At 38.1% G+C, this 27,917-nt stretch overlaps 2 protein-coding genes across 6 annotated transcripts in view; one reads left to right on the forward strand and one right to left on the reverse strand.

Moving 5' to 3' along the window:
- Positions 1–5,560, forward strand: part of tab2 (TGF-beta activated kinase 1 (MAP3K7) binding protein 2) — a 41,264-nt gene extending 35,704 nt beyond the window's left edge. Inside the window, exons 6-8 of one of the 2 annotated variants that reach the window (XM_084090246.1) lie at positions 1,363–1,461; positions 1,704–1,817; positions 3,628–5,560. In XM_084090246.1, coding sequence (XP_083946372.1) covers positions 1,363–1,461; positions 1,704–1,817; positions 3,628–3,758 — 344 coding nt within the window. In that variant the 3' untranslated portion in view covers positions 3,759–5,560. Of the gene's footprint in view, positions 1–1,362; positions 1,462–1,703; positions 1,818–3,031; positions 3,131–3,627 lie in introns of both variants that reach the window. The other variant, XM_084090247.1, reaches the window with a different exon arrangement.
- Positions 5,561–14,590: 9,030 nt separating this feature from the next.
- The window catches only part of scara5 (scavenger receptor class A, member 5 (putative)), a 45,089-nt gene continuing 31,762 nt past the window's right edge, over positions 14,591–27,917 (reverse strand). For all 4 annotated transcript variants that reach the window (XM_084091707.1, XM_084091710.1, XM_084091708.1 and 1 more), the window contains 5 exons: positions 26,257–26,337; positions 25,961–26,068; positions 18,246–18,311; positions 15,673–15,861; positions 14,591–15,420 (listed from right to left, as the gene is read on the reverse strand). In XM_084091707.1, coding sequence (XP_083947833.1) covers positions 15,287–15,420; positions 15,673–15,861; positions 18,246–18,311; positions 25,961–26,068; positions 26,257–26,337 — 578 coding nt within the window. In that variant the 3' untranslated portion in view covers positions 14,591–15,286. The remainder of the gene's footprint in view (positions 15,421–15,672; positions 15,862–18,245; positions 18,312–25,960; positions 26,069–26,256; positions 26,338–27,917) is intronic.

Here is a 27,917-nt window from a genome sequence, read left to right on the forward strand (position 1 = left end):
CCAATAAATATGTAACTTTACATGAATTAAATAAAACAGCCATGAATGAGTGCATGTTGGAAATAAAACCTCTGAATTTAATTATCTTTTTCTTTTGTCTATGCTTATCATTAGTCTCGTAGTCGCATTCATAGTCTCGTTCACTCCCCGCCCGGGTTGATGCTCAGATGCTCCACATGGCCGCCGTATGCAGCTTTTAACATGATCCGCTCGTTTAAAACTCCTTAAATTATATTAACATTTATAATCTTTATTTTGTATTAAACATCTAAATAATGTCAGTTATGTATAAATCAATTATCGCTGTGAGAGAAGTTCTGTGTAAACGCATACAGTAAATGAAACAGCACTCTGTCAGCAGGTATTTAATAATCTAGACTGACAAAAACATTAATAATAATTCTAATAACATGCCAGATGAGATGGACTTAGTAATTGTGATGTATTCATTGTTTAATTTTCTGACAATGTATGCATATTCCAGGGAATATTCCAGCGTATTCCATTCTCTTCACTCATTAGCCTATTAAACAACACATAAACCTTTTAAAACTGTAGTTTGAAACGAATGCTTATATTTATGTGAAGTTGATCGGTTCCCTGGTCTTATTTATGTTTTCCATTTGAAAACATCAGATTTTGTACACTTATTTTGCCTATTGTTAACATTACTGCTGTTGTTATAAATAAAAAGATTATTGGGATTATTAAGCTACATTAAAGTAGCAATGTTTATTTTATTTTTATTCGGGCAGTTTGGAATGTTTTATGGAATTTTTTTATTGGAATTTTTTACATGCTTTATTTTTTACCCTTTCAAAGCTTTTATACAAATAAATAAATAAATAAGAGAACCACTGACAGACTATCATTTAATCTATCATCATTTAAGTTATATGAATTAATGTTTTTAGCAGCCTATCAATGAGTTCCAAATACCAATAATATGTAGTTTTAAAAAATATATATTATCATTGAATAACATTGATTTATTCAGATATTTATGTAAATTTGTTTCATATGAGCAACCATTCCAAAAATAGACTAATGTAAATCTCACAAACATCACAGTAACGGTTTGAGTTGGACCGAACCGAAAAATGACGTTAACTTCAGTGTCTGTTGTTTCTTTTTACTAGTTTGATATAACATTGTGGATGACATTAAGGAACACATTCAGGAGCTTCATTTTGTATTTTATGATCTTTTTGCCTGTTGCATGTGTGGTGTGCATTATGAGAAAAAAATCAAGATGGATGACTCCATTTTTTTAATGTATTATCTCCCTAAAGTATTGCTGCTTAGTTCAGCTTCTCTTATTGGCCCCATGTGTTTTTGACGGCTTGTTCTTCTGATTTTTAGGACCAGACTTTAATCCCATTGCAATTCACAATTTTTATGACAACCTTGGATTCTTGGGTCCTGTAGCTCCTAAACCGCTTAAAGGTCCTACAAAACCAGGTCAGTAGTTAAAAAACTTTTTAATCTTGTATCTTCTACACTTAACAATAAGATCTTGCCCCACTTTTGCTCCTTTTTCTATTTTTTGATGTTGTATATCTTATTTTTCTGTCAATGAACCCTTGAAAGATTTTATTTAAAGTTGTTTTTACTGCCTCTTCATTCCATTCTCATCCTCAGTATCTTTCTCTGTCTTTATTTCTCTGTTGCCGATCGGCCCATTGTGTCGTGGTGCCGATCAGGTGTAGATCTCACAGGTTCTCTAGACAGGAGAGGGCGCAAAATAAACGTCAGCTCCAAGTTAAAGCGAGATCCGTCTCTACCTCCTGTACCACCTTCTATGGCTGTATCCATGGGTGGGTCTCTGTCTCTCTCGTTCTCCGCACCTCTTTCCTTCTAACTCGGATCTGCACAGATGGTTTTACTATTTTATATTTGAGTCTGATTCTGTTTTGTCACTCCTGTTTTTCCTTTCTATAGTTGAGTCTGAAACTGCTCTGCTACTTCTGTTTTACCATTTTATATTCGAGTCTGATACCATTTTGCTACTCCGTTTTTAAGGTTGCTCTTAGCTTTTTGTTGCTTTTTAGGTCTGGGTATTGACACAAATTTCACAATTCGATTCGATTTCGATTCACAAGCTTGCAATTCGATTCGATTTTGATTCCGATTCAATATTGATTATTTTGGATATCAGGGACAATACATGGCAAATTTTCTCAAGGAAAACAAATCTCTGAACTAATGCTGTAAACTATGGGAGTCAGTTGTAGCCTATAGGCTTCATTAGCCTACTATAATATTGAAGGTAAAAATGAACTGATTTGTAACACTTAAATTACACTTATTTATTTTTATTATAATAAAGTTATATGAAATATAAACATTTAAATGGTGGCTGTCATAAAAGCCTGCCAGATTTATTCAAACATGCATTAAAAATTGAAGAACATTAAAAATTATAATGAATATGTAATATGGTGCATATATTTAGCAAAATGTTCCTCTCTAGAGTTAATTTTTCTAGCTGACTAACGAGTTTATGGTCACTGGATATGGTTTTTCTGAGGTAAATGTGACGTTACATGACATTGTTTACTGACGTCTTTCCACGGTTGAAACACTGATTAAGCGACTCCATGTGACATGATACAGACTTCGATAAGTTGTACTCTATCTTTTAACACACTTTCAGACGCTCATTCATGTTTATTTCGCGCTGTAACTGGTATTATTAAGGCGGAAGAGAAGATCATGTGCTTCTCTAGAGCTGAGCCAGAGCGATCTCACGCCACAGCGCCAAAACGGCATTTGTTTTTGAATTTCGTAAGAAAATGGACGTAATTTGAAATCTGAGACTTTTTCATATCAATAGTAACAAAGCACAAAGATTATTGCGATTTATTGGATGGGATGCGCGCAACAAATGTTACATTCATTCATCAACTGAAAACAGGATGACTAATCGATTCTTGGGATTTAAGAATCGATATCGGTTCGTAAAAATGAGAATCGATTAAAATCGAGAAATCGATATTTTTTTACCCAGCCCTACTGCCTTTATTTTTAGGACCAGACTTTAATCCCATTGCAATTCACAATTTTTATGACAACCTTGGATTCTTGGGTCCTGTAGCTCCTAAACCGCTTAAAGGTCCTACAAAACCAGGTCAGTAGTTAAAAAAAGAGAAGAGAAGAGAAGATCATGTGCTTCTCTAGAGCTGCGCCAGAGCGATCTCACGCCACAGCGCCAAAACGACATTTATGTTTTTGAATTTCGTAAGAAAATGGACGTAATTTGAAATCTGAGACTTTGTTTCATATCAATAGTAACAAAGCACAAAGATTATTGCGATTTATTGGATGTTACATTCATTCATCAACTGAAAACAGGATGACTAATCGATTCTTGGGATTTAAGAATTGATATCGGTTCGTAAAAATGAGAATCGATTAAAATCGAGAAATCGATATTTTTTACCCAGCCCTACTGCCTTTATTTGTGTTTTATGTGTTGTTATGCAGGTGTGATTTTCTTATTATTTATCTGGTTGTTCTGTAAAGCACTTTGGTCAGCCTAGTGGCTGTTGTAAATATGCTACACTATATAAATAAAGTGAACTTGAACACCGGCGTTGATAACGATTGTGATGCGTTTTCTTTCAGAGAGGAATGTGAGGGTCATGTCAGAGCCTGAGGAGGATGATGGCGTTCAGTGGAGCTGTACTGCCTGCACCTTCCTCAACCACCCCGCCCTCAACCGCTGTGAAGAGTGTGAATTTCCACGGCATTTCTGAGCCACACACACAATACATGCAACACACACACAAACGTGTCGACAGCCACCGTTTCGCCTCCTCCAGGGAATCATGGACACTCCTGTTGGAGGATCTCTATAAAGCTTCCTCTTTCCCCCACAGTGTCATTGTGTGTCTGTTTGTCTTGTGATGTCCACTGAAGACTGGATGATGTTTACAGCTCTTTTGTCTCCGTACAAAATGTGTGCTTCTGTGTCGAGAGGGAGTTTTGTGTGTCGCGTGGGAGATCAAGGGAAACTTCACCCGCTTGATCCATGAAGAGGCTCAGTGCTGCCAGTGATATTAACACGTTTGTTACATCCACACGGTTTACATGTGTGGCTACGGATGCCAGTGTGCCTTTTCTTTCATGGGAACAGTTTCTGACTGCTTTATGAAGGCTGTTCCCAAAGGATCATGAGTGGAATCTGCTAAACTCGCAATTCTTTTGTTTGGTAAATAAAATGTGAGAAAAAAAAAAAAAATTGCATGCTTTAGATGTACAGTTTACAGAGGAGTCCCCGCCACACAGATTTTACTGTACATAGTTTTAGAATGAGCTTTTTTGATGCCTATTTTCTTTCTCAAGATTTCACATGTATTTCCTGTAAGTATAGCTTTATAGACTTCATTTATTTCTATGTGGTGTTGTTTTTTTGTTTGTTTCTCATATGAGAATGGTTTCCCATCGTGAGCTTTTGTGAGAACTTAAAGGGATGCTAAAATGTGCAACGGTAAACGACAAAACAATGCTCTTTGTCAAGCGCACTATCCAGTGTACGAGCTGCAGATGCAGCAAAACTGAGAAAGATCTAGATTTTATTAATAAGGTACTTGACCTCAGAGCGGTCAAAGGACTTCACAGGAAATCCATAAAGCCCTCAGATAACACGTGCTTTCCTATGTGACAACTGGAATGTAGGTTTACTATTAGGAGAATTTATACCTTTGTGCCAAGAAAGGAATGTTTCGTTGCTATGCATTGATAACGCTTTTCAGATTATGTTCAGTAATGTGGGTTTGAGAGACAAGACTTTGTCCCGTAGTGTATGGGTGCCCTCCTAACAGTGGATGAGTATTCACAAGGGCCTTTTAATACACAGAGTACTCACCGCTAAGCCTTTATGGCTCAGGTTTTATAAAGTGCCAAAGCACAGGAAGCGCAGATCATCGTGTCCCTGAGTGTAGCTCAATATTTCACTATGTGCCTTCAGTCTTTACATGGTCCTCTGTTATGGATCATGTGCACAGTGCCTTCGCTTGCAGATGTTACAGAATTGAAACAGGTCCTTGGAAATGTTTTGTAACTTTATTTAGTTGATTGACCTAAAGTTTATTTCAGAAAATGAATGCTTTGCCATTCGTTCTCACAAGAGTGCTTGATGCATAAGTCGTGCATTGAAAAGTTGAATGAGGTCGTTATTTATGAAACAAATGAATACATAATTTCCAAATGCTGGTTTCTGGTATCCAGGCTAAAAATAACTTTGCTGTGGAGAAAATTTATTCATTCTACGCTTTGTTTCGGAGATGAGACTTATTTTTGGCTCCAAAAACATTTCTTTCTGTGGTAGTTTAACTAACTTTTGAAAAACCCAAAGAAATAATCAGATCTGTCTGTCATGTTTATGGATTTTTAAAAGAAAAGGGGGAGAAAAATTATTTGGATATCCAATGTTTTTGATCTTAGCTGGGAAAACTGTCTTTGTAATAGATAAGTTATTTGTAAAAAAAATAAATAAAATAAAAAATAAAAAAGGAAAAAAATTAAAACAAAAATAAACTTTGTCTGCTTTGCTGGAGTTTTTCTTTTTATCTTATGTTTATTTAACTCTTTCCCCGCCATTGACAAGATTTTCCGTCAATCCATGTTTTCACTGTTATATGGTAGTGGGAGTACAGCAGCTGTGGCTCAAAACAGGCAAAGAGAAACGAGCGATAGAAGCATTGCTTACTCGCATGTAATCTAACGTGATCATCAAACATTAAACGGCATATAAATCAAAACTACCTAATGTTACTAAACGAAAGGTCGACCCATGAAGAGTAACAACTGTGAAACTTTTTGATCATCATTCTGAATCCCATCCGGTCTTTGACAAAAAAAAGCAATTTTGTTCAAAATGACGAAACTATTTATTTTTTTCTGAAACTTACATTTGTTTAAAAAAAAAAAAATCCACAAAGCTAGAATTTGTTTTGTTTTGTTTTTAAAACCAGAGGCTCTGTTCTTTCTTTTCATATTGCATGTTCACAAATTCATAAAACAAAATATTCTTGGGGCCATGAAAGTTTTGTGAAAATTATAAAAAATTTAGGGTATGTTTATGTCATATGATACGATATTGTTTATCGTTTCAACACTGTTACTGATACTTTAACTCCAGGAAAATGCAAGTGGTGTCAGCATGGCGACTGTAGTGTGAGGTTTCTACGAAGAAACTGCCTACTCTGTCATTTTACATGGGGTCATAAGTGACGGACAATGGCAGAGTTTAATCCGCCTTTGAGTTTTTCCTTTAATAAGCTGATGGAGTCGATGGATTGGAGACATAGATTGTAATGATTCTGGACAGCAACTAAGCTTGATAGAGGACGGAAAAGTTCAAGTAAACGGTCTCATTTATGCTATGGGGAGTGAGGCAGAGAACGTTTATAAATCCTTTGTTTTTGCAGAAGAGAGTCAGAAAAAATAGCATGCAGTCGTCAGAAAACAGGTGTTTATCAGAGCGAGAACAGAAGTGTTTACCAAAAGTCAATACTTCAAGTAAAGTCCTGTTCTCTTCTGAGTAACATAAAGAATATCTCTACAGATTGCAACACCGCCGCCATGACCAATCAGACGGGGCTCGTGCTTATAGCACACCCTGGTGGAGTAGAGACTCATTACAGTTTAAAAGTGGAACTTGAGGCCCACACAGTGAAAACATTCACCCATGTACCTAATCTCACCAAGTCTGCAAAACTACAGCCACATTATACGCTTTACACTCAGTTTGTAATTGAAAAACAAACTTTTTGACCAACTCTGAACACAGTTCTCCACATTAGACACATCACTCAAAACTAACAGCTCTTGTGTTTCATTTAGAAAACAATGCCATTCAAAATGGCACACTCATTTACTGATTACCTACACCCAATGCTCATGTGTGAAAACACTTATAGCTAATTTGTTCACTTAGAAATCAGAGCTTGAGCACTATTTATAGGCTTTAGGATGGCTTTCTTGTTTTGGACAAAAATGGAGGACAATAAGAGAGTAAGAGGGGGATGAGAAAGAGGACAAGGATGAGGAGTACGACAAGGAATAGGGATCTGGGCCACTTTGGTTGACCATGTGGTCAATGGAGGTTACATCTGAATATTTTCTGTAATGTTTTTGATGTGCACGATGCCTCCTGCCATTTAAAGGCTGTTTAGTAAAGCATTGCTATTCTGATGCTTTTGATTGGTTCTCTTGGGTGAATTCGCAGCACATCACGTCTGCCAATTACATTAATCCACATTGCAGCTGAAAGCTTTAGGCTACAACCTGCCTGAGATTTGCCACCATGGTGAGTGATAGAAATGCGTTCCAGTGCTGGAAATTAAAAATTAATTTCACCCAGAAATCAGAAAAGGGCGCAAATATAACAGTTCAGTGCAAAATATGCTTGCCAACTATTAAAATGCTTTCAACATCAAAGTTGTCAATGTCGAACCTGAGGAAGCATCTGCAGGTATGTAACTTAGTAAGCAGTCATTGAATAAAGTAGGAAAGGCATTGCCTACTCCCGTCTGCCACACCATGCTACTTATTTGTATTCAAGACATATTTTAGCTCTGTATTGCTTAGTGCATGACCTGTAGGTTATTTAACTGTGTTAATCTCCATTCATAACAAATCTGCTTGCTAGCTAAATACGTCTTTACCAGCCACACTTCTATTAAAGGGGTGGTTGATAATGATTTCACTTTTCTAACTTTAGTTAGTGTGTAATGTTGCTGTTTGATCATAAACAACATCTGCAAAGTTACAACGCTCAAAGTTCAAAGCAAAGGGAGATATTTGCTTTTAAAGAAATCGCTTTTTAAGGACTACAACAAACGGCTGGTAGAGACTACACAAGCTTCCTCCCGGGTTAGTGACATCACCAACCCTAAAATTTACATAAACCCTGCCCCCTGAACACAATTTATAGATTATCAAGACAGAATATGCTAATAATCAATGACTAGAAGATAACTACACATAAGCTACATAAATTCATCAACTAACCATTCAGAAATGTCCTGTTGCTTCTACATGTTGTCACTTCTTCTTGAGTCTCTCCATCATTGTCTGACTCCGGTTTGAACATAAAAGGCTAAAAGTTTTTGAAATTTTCAGTGCATGTCTGTGTGAGTGCAAACTGTTAAAGCCCCGCCCCCTGTGCCGGGAGCAGCAGCTCATTTGCATTTAAAGGAACATTACATTAAGTAATTGAAATAGTTACACTACTTATTATATTTTAAATAGGGTAACTTGTAACCTATTACATTTTCAAAGTGACCTTCCCAACACTGATTACAAATATACAACTGCAGCAAATAATATAAATGTATATAAATATACAACTGATACAAATGCTACAAACAATGAAGAGAAACACAATATAAAAAAAAAAAAAAAAAAGAAAAACAGGGAAATTATAATTCTTCATTCAAACCATCAGGTAATAAAGACAAAAATTCAAAAGGCCTCCCATTTCAATTTCATTAACAAAGTTAATGCAGAGTGTTTGCAAGTTTAAGAGAGAAACAACTAATGAATGTGAGAGATTATGTATCTGTCTGCATTTTGTCTGTATTTCAGTGTTTTGCATGTGTGTGCACATTTTGTGTTTATGTACAATTATAGGCATTTGCATTTGAGAGGTAAAGTTTAAAATAGACCTAAACATCCTCTCATAAATTATCTCTATTTCAGGTAATGAAAACTTTTTATTTTATTTGGTTCACAACATTGCCATCTAGTGGACTTTCTAGGTACTTTCATCCCTAGACAATGTATTGCTTGCACTGAATACTGTATTCAACAGTTACTTTTAACATGAAAAAGACATTACATGGAACTTTCAATGCAGCTTACAAAATAAATTACCTTGATGAGGATTTTTATTTATTTTTTTTCAGATTTAATTTGTACACAAATGGCTTCAAAGATAAAGTAGCTGGGGCCAACATCTTACCTTTAGATTATTACGTGTGAGCAAAAACCTGTAGTTGATTTGTCATGAGAACTAAACTGTTTTCTGCAGAGCTGCTTTATAGCTGAATTGAACACATTCCATATTTGATGAACTTTACACAGGAATTGAAACTGAATCTACACTGAACTGACCTCAGCTAACAAATTACACTTTTGTGTTTTTAGAGAATTGTTGCAGCTACGCGTGTGTTACGACGAGCCTCAGTCTGCTTTGTACCCAAATAAGCTTTTATACCACGCCGTAAATATGTTCATCGTGGATCTCGCCGGAGTTTTAAAAATGTCTCTCCGAGTGCAATTCCATCCATTTGGTCTACGAACCCTCATCCTCCAAGGAAACATATTCGGACTGTTGATCACATTGTGTTAACTAAGGCGATTACCACTAACAATGGTAAGAACGATCTTACATTTGGACTATGGAATATTCTATAAATCTCCGATAAAGGCCATTTCGTGTATGACCTCCTGCTTGATCTTAAGTTCGATTTTGTCTGTCTAACTGAGACTTGGCAACGAAGTAATGACTTTTTCCATTTTAACCATTCTGTTCCTCCTGGATATGCTTTTTTATATAAACCACGTATTGTTGGTCAGGGTGGGTGGCTTGCAATACTATATAAGGAAAAATGGAAAGTTACAACTCTCCCTGTAACAAACTGTACATCATTTGAATCGGTTACCTTGCAAATCAATGGATTTGTTCCAACTATCCTTGCTATTGTGTACAGGCCTCCAAAGGCAAATTCTATATTCCTACAGGAATTTTCTACATTTTTAACTTCTCTCTGTTCCTTGTCCCCCAACGTGGTTTTGGTTGGTGATTTTAATATCCATGTGGACAATACAGATCATTTATGTTCAAAGGAGTTTTTATCATGCCTAGATAGTTTTGGACTACAGCAATTTATCAATGTCCCAACTCATTCAAAAGGTCGTACTCTTGATTTGGTCAGGTCTGATTCCTGATAATCGCACTTATCACTGTCTGACCACTTGTTGGTGTCTTTTAATGTCTTTTTATCTGTGTTTAAAATGAAAATTACCCCATGATTTACTCACCCTCAAGCCATCCTAAGTGTATATGACATTCTTCTTTCAGACGAATACAATCGGAGTTATATTAACAAATATACTGGCTCTTCCAAGCTTTATAATGGCAGTGAATGGCAGTTTATGTTTGGAAGTCCATAAAAGTGCATCTATTCATGATAAAAGTGCTCCACTCGGCCCTGGGGGGTTAATAAAGGCCTTCTGAAGCAAAGCGATGTGTTTGTATAAGAAAAATATCCATATTTAAAACTTTATCGACTAAAATAACTAGCTTCCGGCAGACGCAAGTCAACTTACGCCAAAAGAGTAACACTTGACGATGTATGACGTAGGATATAGGAGTAGCATAAGGAGTAACGGTTCCGGATGAGTGAACACTGTGCTCATTGTCTGCCGCTCGTCTTCGATCCTGTTTTATTCATTTTATCAGTTTTATAGTCTATATTTTTTATAGTTATTTATTGTTTCACTTTATGGTGTTTTCGAGTTGTGAGAACCAATCTCTTTCGGAGTTCATCTCGATCTGTGCAATTATATTTAATTCAAGCTGGTGCAAAAGCCAAACTGGGCTGCTGGAGTGTGTGTGTGTGTGTACCTATTTTTCTATCCCGGTGGGGACTTCAACCTGAATGCACACAGACTCATGGGGACTCGTGTCACAGTGGGGACCTAAATTGAGGTCCCCATGGGTAAACAAGCTTATAAATCATACAGAATGAGTTTTTTTGGAAATGTAAAAATGCAGAAAGTTTTCTGTGATGGGTAGGTTTAGGGGTAGGGTTAGTGTAAGGAGATAGAATATACAGTTTGTACAGTATAAAAACCATTAAGTCTATGGAGAGTCCCCACAAAGATAGTGAACCAGACGTGTGTGTGTGTGTGTGTGTGTTTTGTCCACGAAGGCGAGATTAAAGGGATGGTTCAGAGTAAAAACAACCTAGGGTCCTTTGCACCATGACCTCGAGCCCAACAACACCCAGAAGCTTTTTCTCCCTTGGTTGAACATTATTAAAATAAGAGCCTATTTAGAGATATCAGCCGGATGGTTTAGTGCAGGCGCTAATGGATCCAAGGTTGTATCTCGTAAATTACCCCACTAATAATGCCCAGAATGGCACCAAACTTCTACAGTAGTACAAATAGGTTCTGTCCCAGCTAACAAAAACAAGTTCTCTGAACGGTTTGCTAACATTCCCATTAGGTTAGGAAAACGTTATTTCTGAATGTTTTTTAGACATTGAAAACGTCCAGTTTTTTAATGTATTAAGAAAGTTTTTTTCATGGTTAATGTGAACTTTAAAGGGGTGGTTGATTATGATTTCACTTTTTTAACTTTATTAAGTGTGTAATGTTGATGTTTGAGCATAAATAACATCGGCCAAGTCACGATGCTCAGAGTTCAAAGGAAAGGGAGATATTTTCTTTTAAAGAAATTGCTTTTTAAAGGGGGGGTGAAACACTTCAGTCAATCTCATGTTAATCTTGAGTACCTATAGAGTAGTATTGCATCCTTCATATCTCCAAAAAGTCTTTAGTTTTATTATATTTATAAAAGAAAGATAGGCTGTACCGAGTTTTTCTGGAAAAAACCGAGCGGCTGGAGGCGTGCCGTGTGGGCGGAGCTTAACAACACACAGACATTTGAAGCAGTTTTACTCACCGCCTGCGGTTCCAACGCACGACCGTGAACCTTTATCGTTGGGACTGCTCCATCCTTAAGCATTAGATGATCTGCAAATCTGACGTCGAACTGGGCCTTGTTTATAAAACAATCATCGTCGAAATGCAGGGAACAAACAAAGTCCTGTGACTGCAGCGAGCACAGCGCTTTGATGGGCGCGTACTGCTTTCGCTCTCTCGCTCTGGTCTACGGGTGCGCGCGCGCCCTTCCGGGAGAAGTGCCCTTAGGACCCCTATAAGGAAATTCCGCCGCATCTGACGTCACACACGCCCATACTCGAAAAAAACTTTCCGAAACTTGTGACAAACCGGAAGGAGTATTTTTGGCAAAGAAATACTCCATCAAACGTACAAGTTAATTTTTGAAACTTTGTTCATGTTTAGCATGGGAATCCAACTCTTTAACAGTGTAAAAAACTCATGCATGAAACTCATTGCTCACCCTTAAAAAGTGACAATTTTAACATGCTATATAAAAATATCTGTGGGGTATTTTGAGCTAAAACTTCATATACACACTCTGGGGACATCAGAGACTTATTTTACATCTTGTGAAAAGAGCATTATACCACCCCTTTAAAGGAACATTCCATTCACTCATTTTGAAAACGTTTTGAAAACATTATTTCTGAAAGTTTTCTGAACGTTCAAAACATCAGCTTTTTTTAATGTATTAAGAAAGTTTTTTTCTTGGTGTATGTGAACGTTACAGGAACATTCCATTCTATCATTTTGGAAATGTTCTGAAAACATTATTTTTCAGTGTTTTCTGGACGTTCACATCACCCTGAACAGACGGCCCGTCCATCACTGGGCTTACACACAGACACTCGAGTATCGCTGATTTACCTATGCTGCATGTGTTTGAACTGTGGTGGAAACTGTTGTACCTGAAGGATATCACAGATAACCTACTAACTCCTGGCTCAGCCGGGATTCGAACCACAAACCTTCTTGCTTCATGCTGTGTAATAAGCTGTATAACCGTAGTCTACTGAATGTCCGTCTAGTTTGAACTTGACGCTCTGCAACTGCTCTCTCTACGGAAGCTTTGCGTTTAAAGACCTAATAAAATATTTCAACTCAGATCAATATTTCGTGTCTAATTATTTACTTATGTGGCAAGTAGCCGTGTAATAAGCGGGATAATGTACATCCAGCCGGTTGTTCTCTCAAAATAACCCCCTTCAGAATGATGGAAAAGTCCTCATCACCCTGTCTGGGTTTATTTTGAGAGAACAACCGGCTGGATGTACATTATCCCTTACATATATTGTGTGTTTAGGAGAAAAACATGTATTTCATAATGTGATTTACCCCCCAATTTTCAATTATTTTACTTTAATGAAAGGTTTGATTTTTGCAAATGTTTTGAATGAAACATTAAAAGGATAAACAATGCAGATTTATTTTTAATCTTTGATCATATTTACCAGGGGTGCCAATAATTCTGAACACAACTGTATATATATATATTAGCCTACATGTTTTGTCTCTTGGAAATACACATTTGACAGTATAGCTTGAGTTAGCTTGATGTAAATGTATTTTCATTAACACAAACAGTAACATCTGTAACGTTTTAACAACCTAATTTTTAAAGGTAAAATGTAAATATTCTTTATGAGTTAGAACTACTCTTATTAAAGATAACCATTGGTTTCTGTAATTTACCCTATATTTCATTACTCCTTTAATATTTAACATGCCTACATTAATATCATAACATTTTATATGAATAGGCTATCCCACATTTCTACCATGCAAGTGTTATTACAGTAAATCCATGGTAAATGTTTGTGATTTGTGGATTGAAAAGTATTCTAACTGGATTGTTGTCGCACCATGTTCCTCCTGTTTTCCCTGTCAGTGTTGTTAAGAATGTCAGCTCTTTGTTTCACTAAAATCTAGTGCTGTCACCTTGTGTTGACACTGTGAAACTGCATGATTTATTAATTATGTGTGGCCTTTAAGCTGCAGGCCTTTGAAATTCATCCCCGGGCCGGACTTTGGCAGCACATCTTGACCATCCTGGATAACATCAAGTAGTGGCTGGTCAGATCCTGGCTGTTGTAGGGGCTTCCCTGAGAGGGGAACATTGAGGTTCCTGACCTAACCATGGCTATAATGGATCAGGTAGAGGGGCAGGAGGACCAAACATCTGTGTGATAATCTGTGATGTGACTGTCCCAGCTCGTACTTCCTCGGGCCATTTAGAATGGAGATCATAGATGACCACCAAAATGTGCTGATGACGAGGAACTCCATGGCCATGTACACTGTGTCCTCACAAATTTCTAGCTGAAGGCGCTCCCACGGGCTCACTGGCCATAGAATGGTCTGCAGAGAAGTTGGAGCTGGTAGTCCAGTCTTTTTCATTCCATCGATAGGGCATGTGCACGTGGGCTGCCCGGCACTACTGTACAGATGTCCATGGAGACACAAACATCAGTCCAACATGGCAGCACTAGAGTAAACATCAGGGGAGTGGCCTGCACTAGTCAGAAAACTAGACTCTCTCTGCATGTGAATTCTTTAGCATATTTCAGATTTCTGAGATGTTTTTGGAGGGCAGAGTATAAGAAAGAGCATACGTGGCTGACGTCTGAAATACTTACAGCACTTTTAACAGAGTAAAGACGACATGTTGCACAATGAAAGATCAGAGAAAGCTAAACTTGACAAAATATCTTTCCATTCACTAATTTGACTTTGATCAGCAGAAATCCAAATTAGGCAAATCAAGCCTGTAGTGATCTACAATGGCTGAAGGAAAAGCTTAGTAAAAATATCCTAAATCATTGCTGTTAAACTACTCAAAAAACGCTTTAGTGTATTATATAGCATGCTATCACTCTTAGAAACTGTGATTTATAATATATATTTTATTTTGTTGTATCATTTTCATTATTCACACTGGATAATTCATGACTAAAATAGGTAAATAATTTATTGTACAATCAAGATTACCAATACTGATAGTTTACTATTATAATGAAGCTACTGAATAATGAATACAGACTGTAAATGGTACTCACCATTAACTGAGGTATACAATTGCTGACCATGTCATGACATGTTATGGTCAAAGTTATAGTTTAAAGGCACATTTGCAACTACACAAGCCTTTTAAATCCTTAATGAGTTAAATGTTATAAAAAATATACTAGCATTCAAAAATGTGTTCATAAAAGTCTTTGGAAAGTTAAATGCATCTATCTGTACAGAATGTAAACTGCAGCTGGGCTTTCATTAAAAAATATATTTTTTATACACACACACAAACACAAGCAGCAGCATAGAGCACACACACACTTTTCTATTAGATGTGGGATATTATTATTATCCCTGTCTGATGGATATGGCTGGAGTATTTGGGTAATAGTATCATTGCTGGTACAGTATGTTGACCCTGTGTCTGATCTCTAAGGCCTTTTACTCTCCCACATTCAAGTTCATAAGTCTTCTGCTTTGTAGAGTGACACAATACTGCTTCCTCTGAGCTAGCAGTAAATCATCCACACTTAGAGATTAATTGTCCATTCTACAGACTTGAAACAGGCTATATGTTACAGGTCACTCCTGCATCTTCTACGTGACCACAGTTGGTTTTTGCCCATCCTGAGAATTTACACTGGTGAATAGAGTCTTCAGTACCAACACAAGCAACATCATCCATCCAGATTAACCCAGTGCCTAAAAGAGAAAGAAAACTGTAAACAATTAATCTCATACATCTCTTCAATCTTTATGGTTTAATGTCATATAACAATGGCCATGCATTTTACACATTTGACAAATGTTTTTTATCCAAATTACATTTGAGTTCTACAATACATATAATAACTTCATACACTGCCTAGCAATTAAACCCATGACAGCACTGTAGAGTGCAGTAAATATTTGCAAGCATGTCTTTTGCTACCTTAACCATGTAATGACTCTGACCTTGTCCAAACCGGCCTGTTTTGTGGATTTCTTTGGCACCACGGTACCCCAGCATCCTGCACACAACGTCTCCATCTTTTATGTCCCAAACGTCATCGCACACTGTCCCCCATCGAAGCTCATGGAGCACTTCAACTCGACCCTCATGAGGCCCGGAGCCGTTGACAAGCCTTACCAGAGTTTCTTCAACTGAAATATATACATTCATTGCAGAATGATTCTATTACAAATTACATCTTACAGAGAAACAGACATATAAAAAATCCCACTTAAATATCAATCCCACTTTATATTAGGTGTCTTTATCTCTAGGGATGCCCTCGATTAAAGATTTTTCTAGCTGACTATTAGTCATTCATTTAAGCGATTAGTCGACAAATCATACGAGTATATTACAGTTTTTTTCAAATTGCTTACACTGAGGCAACTGAAAAAGACACGCGTTGTGCACCCGCCTATAGGCGCATATTAATAATGCGCCCTTTAAATAACAAAAAAAAGCCTGTATTCAAAAGCAATATAAAAGCAATATTTTTTTTTTGGTTATTTAAAGGGCGCATTAGTAATTTGCGCCTATAGGCGGGTGCACAACGCATGTACAATCAGCTTATTACACACACAGGGACACGCAGCAGCACACAAACTAGCCAAATATAAAAAAATAAAAGGATTACAATGTAAAAGATTAATATTGTGTACATAAAGATATGGTGGAATCCGGCTTGTCCCGTAGATGGTCTGCTTGCTCGATTTAACCTTGTGCACGAGCAGATCCGTTTCCTCTCTGGAGAAGCATTCAGTCTTTACACTTGCAAATTCCGCCATGTAAATAGCGAATCCGCCATGGCGCAAGTTCAACTGGCTTTTAAAGGGAATGGGAAATGACACTCTGACTGGTTTATTACATGTTACACCCAAAACACACCCATTACTCATTAAGAGAATAGGGACAACCCTTTTAGACCATGCACCGGGCGTGCCGAACATTTTTCCCGTCGTTAAACTAGCAAAAGTGGATTTGAATACACTGTAAGTGCACTTATGCCGTGCGCTTTAGACCATGAGCTTAGATCATTAAAATAGGGCCCCATGTTTTGTACTCTCCAGCATTTCAATATCATCCATGGCTTTATCTCACTGCTTTTGACTGCTATTCAAGACATACGACTGTGGTCCCATATGCAGGGTTTGAGACATATTATTCTAAGAGTTCAAAATCTACCTTAACCTGCAACAGTGATCAGAGAAGATGATTTTGATTTTGTTGTCAGACTGATGCAGATTTCACACAGTTGTTTTAGTCCCTGGTGTCGGGGTCAGATGATAAGAGCAAGTTCATGCAGAGAGATTTTAATGTTCAAAGTTTAACCTTTCATGACATTAATGCAGAACACACTGAGTACTGTAGATCAATGAGATGGTATAGTCAGAAAATATCTCGTAAATATGTAACAGCTGTGTGACTCCTGGCAGCAAACACACACCCACACAGCTGATTAAAGCCATATGAATGGGCCATTAGAAGGGTGTGCTCAGAGACTTTTAAGAGAGTTTAAGAAAATAAGTATAGAGAATGAAAGACTGCATTAAAATCAAAATGTTAATGGTAAAGAAAGTGGACAACATTTATTAAAACTGTCTCAGTGATTGCTCACTGCATTGCAGAGTCTGTCAATAAACTGTTTTTGAGCTGAGTAAAATCTGTGCCGAACCAATCACCGGTGATCACAGTGAGATGCATGCTCTGATGTCATGCTGATATATGCCAAAAAACTCATGATGACGAGGCGGCCGTTGTTCTCCAGCGACTGCGCTGATGGATGGGAAAGGACTTGCTGATGACACAGCTAAATGCTCATTGGTTTAAAGAACTGTGATGCACTGTTCTCATCTAAAATGTGTGATTTTGTAACTCTGATAATTTTTTTGTGTGTATAAATTATTTGTGAATATTCCCAAATACTCTGACAATGCAATTTCTGTATGGGACAGGTGACTGTTGTCATATTTATTCCCCCTTTCAGGGGAATTTAAGTACTTTGGGTGTCTGTGTTCATCATATTCATTTTCATTTTATTATTAAAATAAGAAATTATTATTATTTATTTTATTTTTTCCTCCATCAAAATAAGCCACTAAACATTCAGCCAATTTGAGCCAATATTCACAGTTTATGTGCTTCCCAAATCAGAGGATCTGTTTAATCTGTGAAGAAACACAGCAACATATTTAAACCATGACGCTTTTTAGATAGTATATACATTTGATTGTCATCAAATTATGCCTAATATTTTAAGGCAAATTTAGATATTTTTTTTCCATCTGGAGTTCTCTTCACGGGTGTAATCAAGGGGGCAAGTAGACAGGGTGGAAAATGGTCATGTATTAAATCTTTTGAACAAAAAACTTATAAATTATAAGAGAATCTCAAAGGATGTAATCATTAAAAAAAATTATGACTTGACTTTAACATACATTAACAAAATACTTTCACAAAGCATAATTTGTAGTAAAAACATAAATACAATGTTATAATGTAGCATGTTTATTTTCTGTATGAATCAAATGTTCACCTGTTTTCCCTCCCTTGTCTCCACGCTCTCCCTTCTCTCCTTTCGGTCCTCTTTCTCCTCTCATACCTGCAGGTAAAACAGAGATTTTCATTCAAAATTCATTCTTTTGTGATCAGGGGAATGATGAAAATTATACAATTTGCGTCGCAAGGAGCATGAGTTCCGAGAACCAAGTCCTGGTGGGTCAATATGCCGCTACCAATAGGACCTGTTCTTCGTCCTCCCTGACTTTGAACAATATCTGTGTAATACCAATAGCAATAACACTAGCAACTCAAGGCAATTGATATGCCAATGTAGGTCCAGTGAGACGTGTTGGGAGATGCTAGACAGGCCTCCAAACTCAGTACGAGTAGCACCAGAGGAACAACCAGCGAAGTGGAGCAAAGGCGGCATTTTGGGAAGCTGATTCTGTGGCTGTGGGTGTACTGGAATACCTACCTTGCTGGAACTGGCCAGTGATGGGTGAGGAAGCTGTGCATCCTTGAAAAACACCACGCTGACCTGTGCAGGGCTTTGCGAGGGTCGTAGACAGATATGAGAAGGCAACAAACTTGCATCCAATATGTCCAGGCTGCAGACTATGTAACACAAGAAATTAGGACGCAAATTTAGATGCAGCTGCCACTTGGGCTATTGGCAGAACAAGGAGAAAAGGAAACAAAGGATTCTCCACCTGGCCCTGCAATGGGGTCGCTTGTCTTAGGGATGCTTCAAAGCCTTCTTGAGGTTCGTCTGATGAGTGAGCTATGTTGCATTTCCCCCAGAAGCTCGACGCTGTGGCCGGGCTATAGGCACGGTGTGGCTGCCACAGGTAGATGCCTTCTTCAATGAGCAGACGGAGCAGGGTTTTTTGTAGGTGGAATCACGCTGAAGGCAGATGTATGTCTGCTTCTTAACTGCCAAGAACTGCTGGGCAAAGTCCACAACAGTGTTGCCCAAGAGGCCACCTTGCGATATTGGGGCATCAAAAAAGTGAACCTTGCTGTGAGTCGTGTTTTGAGCCAAGATAGCAAGCATCCAACCCACCCTCGACAATCGGCAGTTCGTCCTAATCTGGAGCTCCGAGTTTGGCTTGCCATGAGACAAGCTGCCAAACTCATCCAGGATCTCCACTTGGCCCTACGCACAGCACGAGGAATGGGAGGTCAGTGGGGATTTACCTGGCAGAAATGCTCCTAATGTTGTCCTCATGCTGCCCTCAGTGCTTGCCGCCGCGACCTTGTGCAAAGCAGAAGGACCAGAACGGGTAGCGACTGAAGTGACTATCTCTCTAGCCAGAAAAGAGTTGTGAAAGTTACATTGCCATGGCCATGTTCTCACGATGGGAACATAAAACCATACACGAACACTGCCTCTGCATGGGTCAGACCCAAACACAAAAGGCAGAGATTGTGGCCATCCAAGGACAAGAAATACTGACCGCACCCAGAAACACACAAGACAGAAGGGCATCTTTAAAAAGACGCTTTCTGTCTGTGTTTGCTCTTTTAGGGAAATCTGTTTTTTTTTTATTGCTGAAGTGCCCAGGGGAGCTCTTTGCACTTATCTGTGCTTTAGAGAATGGAGAGAGACCGCTGCAATGTGTTGTGTACAGCTGCTTCGATAGAAGATTCCCTTGTGTAGAGGTGAATGGAAAGAGTGACTGCACACCGCTCAGCTCCAAAGAAAAAAAAAAATCTGAATGAGTGGAGCAAGCCACCTCCTTTTATACCCGTTTGTCAGGGGAGTGGCATGCAAATTCTACTCACCAATTCTTATTAGCCTTTTCTCAATGTATCAGAGGTGTTTGGGGCTCCCAAATGCGACCTTTAGTGTCAGTACATTGACCCAACATCAAGGTGACTGACAGATAGGGAACACCAAATTCCAAGTGTCCGTTTCAGTGAATTCTGGTCATAATGGTGAAATAAAGAAAAAAACTGCATTTGTACTAACTGTGGTTTCTATGGCCACTTAGAGGGTTTGGTAGGGTTTATGGAGGGACGTTGCAGTGATACATGTATTTTAACAGATTTTAAGATTCAGTCCATTTTTCTTGTAACTATAATCATTTATAGATCATCTGTGGGAGCAGATTCAGTATAGATCAGGAGTACTCAAAAGGCAGCCCCGCATCCAGTAGCGTGAATATTAGGCAGTGTGATTTTAATTTTAGATTTTTCAAATGTGTTTGTCACTCCTGACAAGTAGCCTCTTAAAAGCATGAAAAACTAGCAATTTAAAAATGATATTTAGAATATATGTCAGTCATACACAGCCACAGTCTCACTCTTCTGGTCTGTAGTTGTCAGCAGCAATCTCTGCCAATTCACACTGATCTTTCGCAGCTGTTTGTCACATGCTTTGAAAACATGACGCATCTATTGCAACGGACCACAACCAGTGTGGTCACATATCTTGTGAGGCCCAAGATCGAAGTGGATGTAAGTGAGGTTGATTCTATTACAAAAACAAGGTTCTGAGGTCCAATAAACACCAGAATGAGGCAATGAAAATAGGAGAAATGGGTGGATTGTTTTGGTGGATGTTGAGGAAAGATGAAGAGTGAGTGGAGGATGGTATGGTGCTCTGGAGAACATTAGGGGAAATCATTATATGTTTTGGAAGGTGTTTAAGGAGCAGCACATGTTCAGAGAATGAGATCAGTGAGTTGGAGTTGGAGCTCAGACTGAAATTTAAATAAAGAGTGAAAATAGAAACAAAGAAGTAAGTAAAGCCTGAAGTCAGCTAGCTATTTTACCAGCCTAGAACCTCACACCCTGTCCAAACCAAGTTTCTAGTGAAAAGTGAATTGTCTGTTCACAATGAACACAAAACTGTTGTGTGGCATGACACATTCATAGTAAATAAGAACATATTTGATGCTTTATGTAGAGTAAAGGATGTCTATATATTACCAAGAGAAAGCTATACCATCTAGCTTAGCATTCTCATTAATCTCAGTGGGAGTTTGCAATTTAAAATCTACCTATTATCTGTTTGCTAAGTGTTTTTGGTCAAACACCTGAACCTGAACTAAAGGAAAATTACATCATGACATCATGTTTGAAACTCCAAGAACACACACAGTCCTCCTTCACTTGTTTCTATACTGAATTGTGACATAATGCAGCCTCTAAATATTAGTAAATTTTACGCTTTTAGGAACCCCCTAAAAAGAATACCACAGAAATAGAATCTTATTTTCTTATTACACATTCCTGGTATAATTGTGGATGAAATGTCACATTAGAAAAGTAAAATGTCTGGAAACACATTTCATGTTGAGTAGGGTAGCACTAGGCTAACTGAAACAAAGATAAAGGGTGAGAGAAAAAAAAATGAAGGATATACATCTGTGTACCTAGCAAAACACTTGTTTTAAAATATTTAAATTGTGTTTACACTTTAATGTGTGTGAGTACAGGTTTGACTATACTTGTGAGGTCCAAAATCTCCTCACTAAAGCCGCTTTCCGACCAGAGGAACCTTTTCACAGTTCCTAGAACTATTGGCTAAAGTACCCGGATGTCGGCGTGTTCGCACCGCAGGAACTAGGAACGATTTTAGTTCTAGGAACTCCATTTGGAGGAACTAATTTAGGTCCTACTTCAGAGTAGGGTCTAAACTAGCACTATAGGAACTACCCGTGACGTTAGTGTACGCTGATTGACCGAACGCACGCGGAGCACCAGCACCCGCCATTTTTAAAACAGCTAGAATGTAAACACACAGATTATAGCCTATATATTTACTCCAGAAACTAACTATACAAACATGGAAAACAGTGATAGATGGGTCTCTAAACCTTTATGCTGAAGAGAAAATCCAACGCAACTTTGAGGGGACCAAGTCAAACATGATTATGTTTATCTGCCCAGCTAGCAACACTGGACATCAACCACATGGCATAGGCTAATAAGGCTTTTTTTCATATACTGTCTACTTTCTATAACAGTTCTATCTAATAACATATTGAACAGTACTGTTAGACAGATCGCTAACTAATAAACACAGAGAATGCGAGCATTGTTTGCTCTGGCGTTCTCAGCGCCGCCAAAATAAAGGTCCGTCGCGCCGTCAAAATAAAAGTCACCGTGCTTGCGTCACTCCCTTACCCCTCCTACCAGTTCCTATGGCCACTTGGCCAGTGCGAACGCAAACAGCAAAACCGAGTTTGGGGGAGAGTAGTTCTTAGAACTGTTTAGAAGTGGACAGTTCCTAGAACTAAGTTCCTGTAACTACTTGGTCGGAAAGCGGCTTAATATACACTGATAGACCTTACCAGACTTTTTTACATTAAAATACTGGCGAATTTACTGTTAATTGTACAGTTATTTACTGTAATCTACAGTATTTTACTGTAAAGATACCATGCACTAAATTAAAACTCGAGTTAACTAATTTCATTTGCAGAAACCGACTGACTTAAATTGACCAACTGCAGTTTAAATGTATTAACTAATATTTATAATGCACTAATAATGTGAGCAAAGTATTTCTGTAAAATTATCTCATTTGAGACCACTAAAAAAATATTTTAAATAATGAGATTTCCACTAGACCAGCAACTACACAATCACCGCCTCTTAAATAAAGCAACATGTAGCACATCATCAATGTTTCTAGATCTTCTGCTGGACTAAAGCACATGCTCTACTCTTCAGCACAATGGTAACCCAAAAAAACTAAAATTTAAAGTAAACTATATACCTGTTTTTAACTTACAGTTTAAATAAACATGTCAAAATACATTTTGTGGGTGTGTCCTTTTATCTTACACTGTTAACCCTTTCAACCCCACAGGAAAATCCGCACTACAAAGAGTATAAGTAACATTGATGCAGTGTTACAGTGAGATAATTCCAAATGACTTCCGACTTTATTTCTGTCATACATCTACAGAAGTTGTTATTGTGACCATTATGGAGATTGTTGTTTGCTTTAGTTGGGCTCCTGACCCTTGACTTTTTTACATTCGTTTTTCTCTTGCTGCATGAACTGTGTTTTCGCAAGCCACACTTGTACACACACACACACACGGTTTGTGAATGCTGTTTGTTATATTGATGATGATGACAAATCCATAATATAGCCTGTTCATTCACTAATCTCATTTAGAGTTTAATCCTGTATCAACAGTGTTACATTACAACCACTGTGAAGCTTCAAGCTACATCGATTAGTTACAGTTATGAGTCATGTTCAACAAAAAACAGAACTACACTGTCTTGTAGAAACACAGAGATCTCAACAATGGTGGGAATAAAAAAATGTTTTAGTCACGCTGCAGTGCATGCTGTGAGTTTTATTCTATCCTGGAACCCAGCATGTATCGCGACATGAAACTTTTGATTGTCACCATTGTTGAGATTCATATGCTGATGGTTGATCTCTGTCTGTGTCTAAGTCAAGTAGGAGTTCAAAATGTTTTAATGCATTATATGATTTCAATATCCTTCAGAATAACTAATTAAAAAAACATTGCTGGATCTCATGCTGTATATACACAGATATATGATTAATACATTTTAAATACCCATAATTTCAAAGCTTATACACAGGATGAGATCAGAGATTCAGACATGTCCAGAATGATTATGGTATCTTTACAACAGCCAAAAAGGTCTGGGTTGCATATGCAACCCTCGAGACGTAGTCGACGTCAACTGAATGGGATCACGCTAGGGAGCCTGTCATCTTCGAGTACTATTGAACGAGCCAATGCAATTGGCATGCGTGATTTGCATCACACACTCTGCCCCCACGGCGCGGGTATAAATATGGAAGTGGATGCACGCACTAGTTGCTTTTCGCTGAGGAGCCGAGAGTAACTCGGAGTCAGCGGTGGTCCTGCTATAGTGGCTCTGTTCCGTCCTTCAGGGAACGAGGGTTGCATACGCAACTGAGACATTCCCTTTCAGTCGTTCACGTTCGATGTAGTCGACGTCGACTGAATGGGATCTACTATGGAGAGCGCCACTAGAGCTGCCACCTTCCAGTGCCTGGACGAAAGCCTCCTAACCCCCCCGCAATGTTGAGGCGGAGAAGGTCAAGGTTTAGGCCAGGGAAGTCAAGCGTACCCTATCAATGGAAGGAAGGGACGCTGCGGAAACCACATCCTGCCCGAAGGGAGGTGACATGTGGAGAATACACATATGGACTGAGCGGATGACCGGATGGAATGTCACTGGGATGAATCCAGCCTATAACAGGGGGGAGGATCAACCGAACAGTGACGGCAGAGCGGACTCTGCAGAGGGAAGACGCTGGCTCGCCGCAGGAAGCCGTACCGTGGAAGAATACATATATGGGATCGCCGTAGGGATCACAACATGTGGACCCAGCCTCACTCACTCGCTCGTTCAATAGTACTTGAAGATGACAGCCTCCCTAGCGTGATCCCATTCAGTCGACGTTGACTACGTCGAACGTGAACGACTGAAAGGGAAAAACTGATCAACCTCCTCATGGCTTTTTCTTGCCATAACAAATGTGCTTTATAAACTCACAGTTAAAGCAGCCTGTGAAAAACTAATGTTATAAAGTCAAGGGTCAAGAGTCCAACTAAAGCACAAACTTTATTATTTTCTTTAAAACATCAAATCTCTGTTAATTCTCAACAAAGAATGAAATGTACGAAAGAAATAATGTTAAATTGGTTTGTAAACTGGTTGCACACTGTGCCTGGAAGTCAGTTGCAGTTCTTGTGTTTCTCTTTTTTTCTGATCTTGTTTCTCTGTCCTTCAGTGCTTCTGCTTTTCAGGTGTTTATCAGTGTCTGAATTCACTCACTTCTTTTCATTCACTTTGTCAAGTGGACTATATTAGTGAACTAATGTATGGAACAGTGAATGAGGGTATAGGGTGTGATTTTGAACACAGCCTCTGAGTGTTGACTTTGAGTGCTGATAATTCACAGTATATTCCTGTAGGCTATTTTCTCGAAAACGACAAATATTACCCAAAGTGCATTGTTTTCTACGGTATATTACTGTTTTAATGGAAAATGGTATGGTACTGTCAGAATTTGACCTTTTTTTACAGCAAGGGTTAACAGTGTAGTAAAACACCCACTGGTGAGCCGAACCTTATAAATCGGTCAAATCATGTTTCTATTTAAATCTAGTGTCTCGCACAGGTTTCTGAACCTAATATAAAAACATTTCATTATTTATAAAACAATAGAAGCCTATGAACTGATCTCACTAATATAGTTCTGTCAGGATCACTATCTTCAAAGATGATTGACAATTAGCATACATTTGGATTTGCGGTGTGGTTCTGTTCAGGGCAAGAACTCCTTGCTGCTTAGAGTCAGCTGATGACTGACATGTCAGTCTTGTCAACTTGACTGACGTGAACCTGCCAGAACTAACGCTATGCTCGATTTAAACTAATGGGTACATGTTTTTCTATCTCAGTGTGGACTTCAACCTGAATGCACACAGACTCATGTTGACTCGTGTAACCGTGGGGACCTAAATTGTGGTCCCCATGAGGAAACAAGCTTATAAATCATACAGAATTAGTTTTTTTTTGAAAATGTAAAAATGCTGAAAGTTTTGTGTGATGGGTAGGTTTAGGGGTAAGGTTAATGTAAGGGGAGAGAATATACAGTTTGTACAGTATAAAAAACATTGCGTCTATGGAGAGTCCCCACAAAGATAGTGAACCAGACATGTGTGTGTGTGTGTGTGTGTGTGTGTGTGTTTGTCAACATAAATGTCTAACCTTTTGGTCCTTCAGGCCCAATATCTCCTTTTTCTCCGTTGTGTCCGTCCTGCCCACCTCGTCCTGCCAGTCCACGAGGACCCTGAATGCCCTTTTCTCCTGACAAGCCTGACAAAAAAACAAAAACAAAAGTTTCTTTAGGATATATACTCAAGACAAATGACATACACATGAGCTGTCATTGGGTTGTGTTCATACATGTGGATGATTTAGAGGCTATAGCTGGTCAGTCAGTTGCTGGTGATGATGTGTTTTGGCTGTGCTTCACTGTGTGTTGTGTGAGTGTGGTACTACACCTCTTATTCCCGTCAAACCAGGAAGTCCAGCTGGTCCCAGGGGCCCCACATCACCCTTCTCACCCTTTGGTCCTGGGGGTCCTAAAAACAGAACAACAACATTTAACAATTAAAACAGAAGTGTAAAAAACCGATTCATTACTGGCTCCAGAGTCACCTAACAACAGATTTCTTATGACCTAGACTAGCAGGCTCTGTTTCTTTGTTCAGTCCAATTTGTACAATGGAGAACACATGTTTACCCTGCTCTTTGGACTGTGTGTGTATGTGGACTATGAAGGATAGGACATATTTTCTGTAGACCTTTGGGTGAAACAACTTTTACTCAGTTCTTTAAAATGTATGTGTGTAATTATTATTATAATGATTTATTTTTATTTTTTTACAATACTCTCTTATAATTATAAGTAATCTCTTCATAGGTTGATTCCCCCAAAAGTTTAATGTTGTGACTTTGTGATGCCTTCAAATCACTGTTCTGTTTGTTTAAGCATCACAAGCAGCCCTGACTCAGGAATACTGATTCAACCAATTGTGTGAGCTTGGGTTGGGACTACAGTATTTGTTTGTCCAACCAATGGCAAATTGGGGAAGTGTCACAGCCAAATCCTCAGTGTTAAAACAACACTGTTCAGTCTTTATATGTCCAGGGAGTAACACTGAAGTAGTACTGGAGTTAATTAAAGTAGGATCTGTCTACAAGTGATGACTGACCATTAACAATGTTTTCTGTGGCCTGTTGCATGAAGCCGGTTTCAGTTGCTAGAACTTGCTACCCAGGTAAGTTTGAGCAAACTCTGGTTTTGCAGGCTCAATAATATAAATTGTTTTTTAGCTGGTTTCATTGCCATTGTAACTTGTGCTACACAGCTATCCTGCTCTGGAGCAGGTTTTATTCTGGGTTAGAGTTCCAAACCAAAACTCAGAAATAAAAAAAATATATATTTTGAGTAAAGTGACATGCATCTGGTGCATTAAAGCCACTCCCTCTGTATCTCTCACACCAAATTAAAGCAGTTTAGAGTGAAAGAATTTTAGAGACAAAATTGCCCATCTTTTGCTGCTAATTATTTATTATATTTATATCATATGAATTGTAATTATGTATAATTCACATAATATATTCTTATAATTATTATATTAATTTACAATTAATATTAAGCTTTGCTTTTAAATTAAACATTATTATATAAATAATACATTATTTATTATATACATTATAAATTATACATTATATATATATATATATATATATATATATATATATATATATATATATATATATATATATATAAATGCAAGCTTTAGCTAATATGTAAGTTTTTGAACAGATTAAGTTTACATGTATTATTCTGAGCTCTTTGTGAAACTATAAAATATAAGGCCTATTTGTTTGATTCACTTGCATTGATATAGTCCGATATTTTCTTTCAGCTGCCTTCTCAAACATTTGCTGAAGCAGCAGTGTTTATTCTCGCCTTGTAAATGCATTTAATTTCATGATATTTTTTTTCATTACGGTCTCTTAATGTTCAGAAGAGAAGTGAATTGCACGTCTCTCTTGCGAGAAGTGAATCAAACTGACGCTCTCCACGTTCCGTGTGATTGGCTGTTTTCCGCACGTGTCACGTTCAGGTGCACGCACTTCAGAGTTAATTGCA

This window comes from Abramis brama (assembly GCF_963993115.1).
Source record: "Abramis brama genome assembly, chromosome: 18".
In the NCBI taxonomy this organism is placed as follows: Eukaryota; Metazoa; Chordata; class Actinopteri; order Cypriniformes; family Leuciscidae; genus Abramis; species Abramis brama.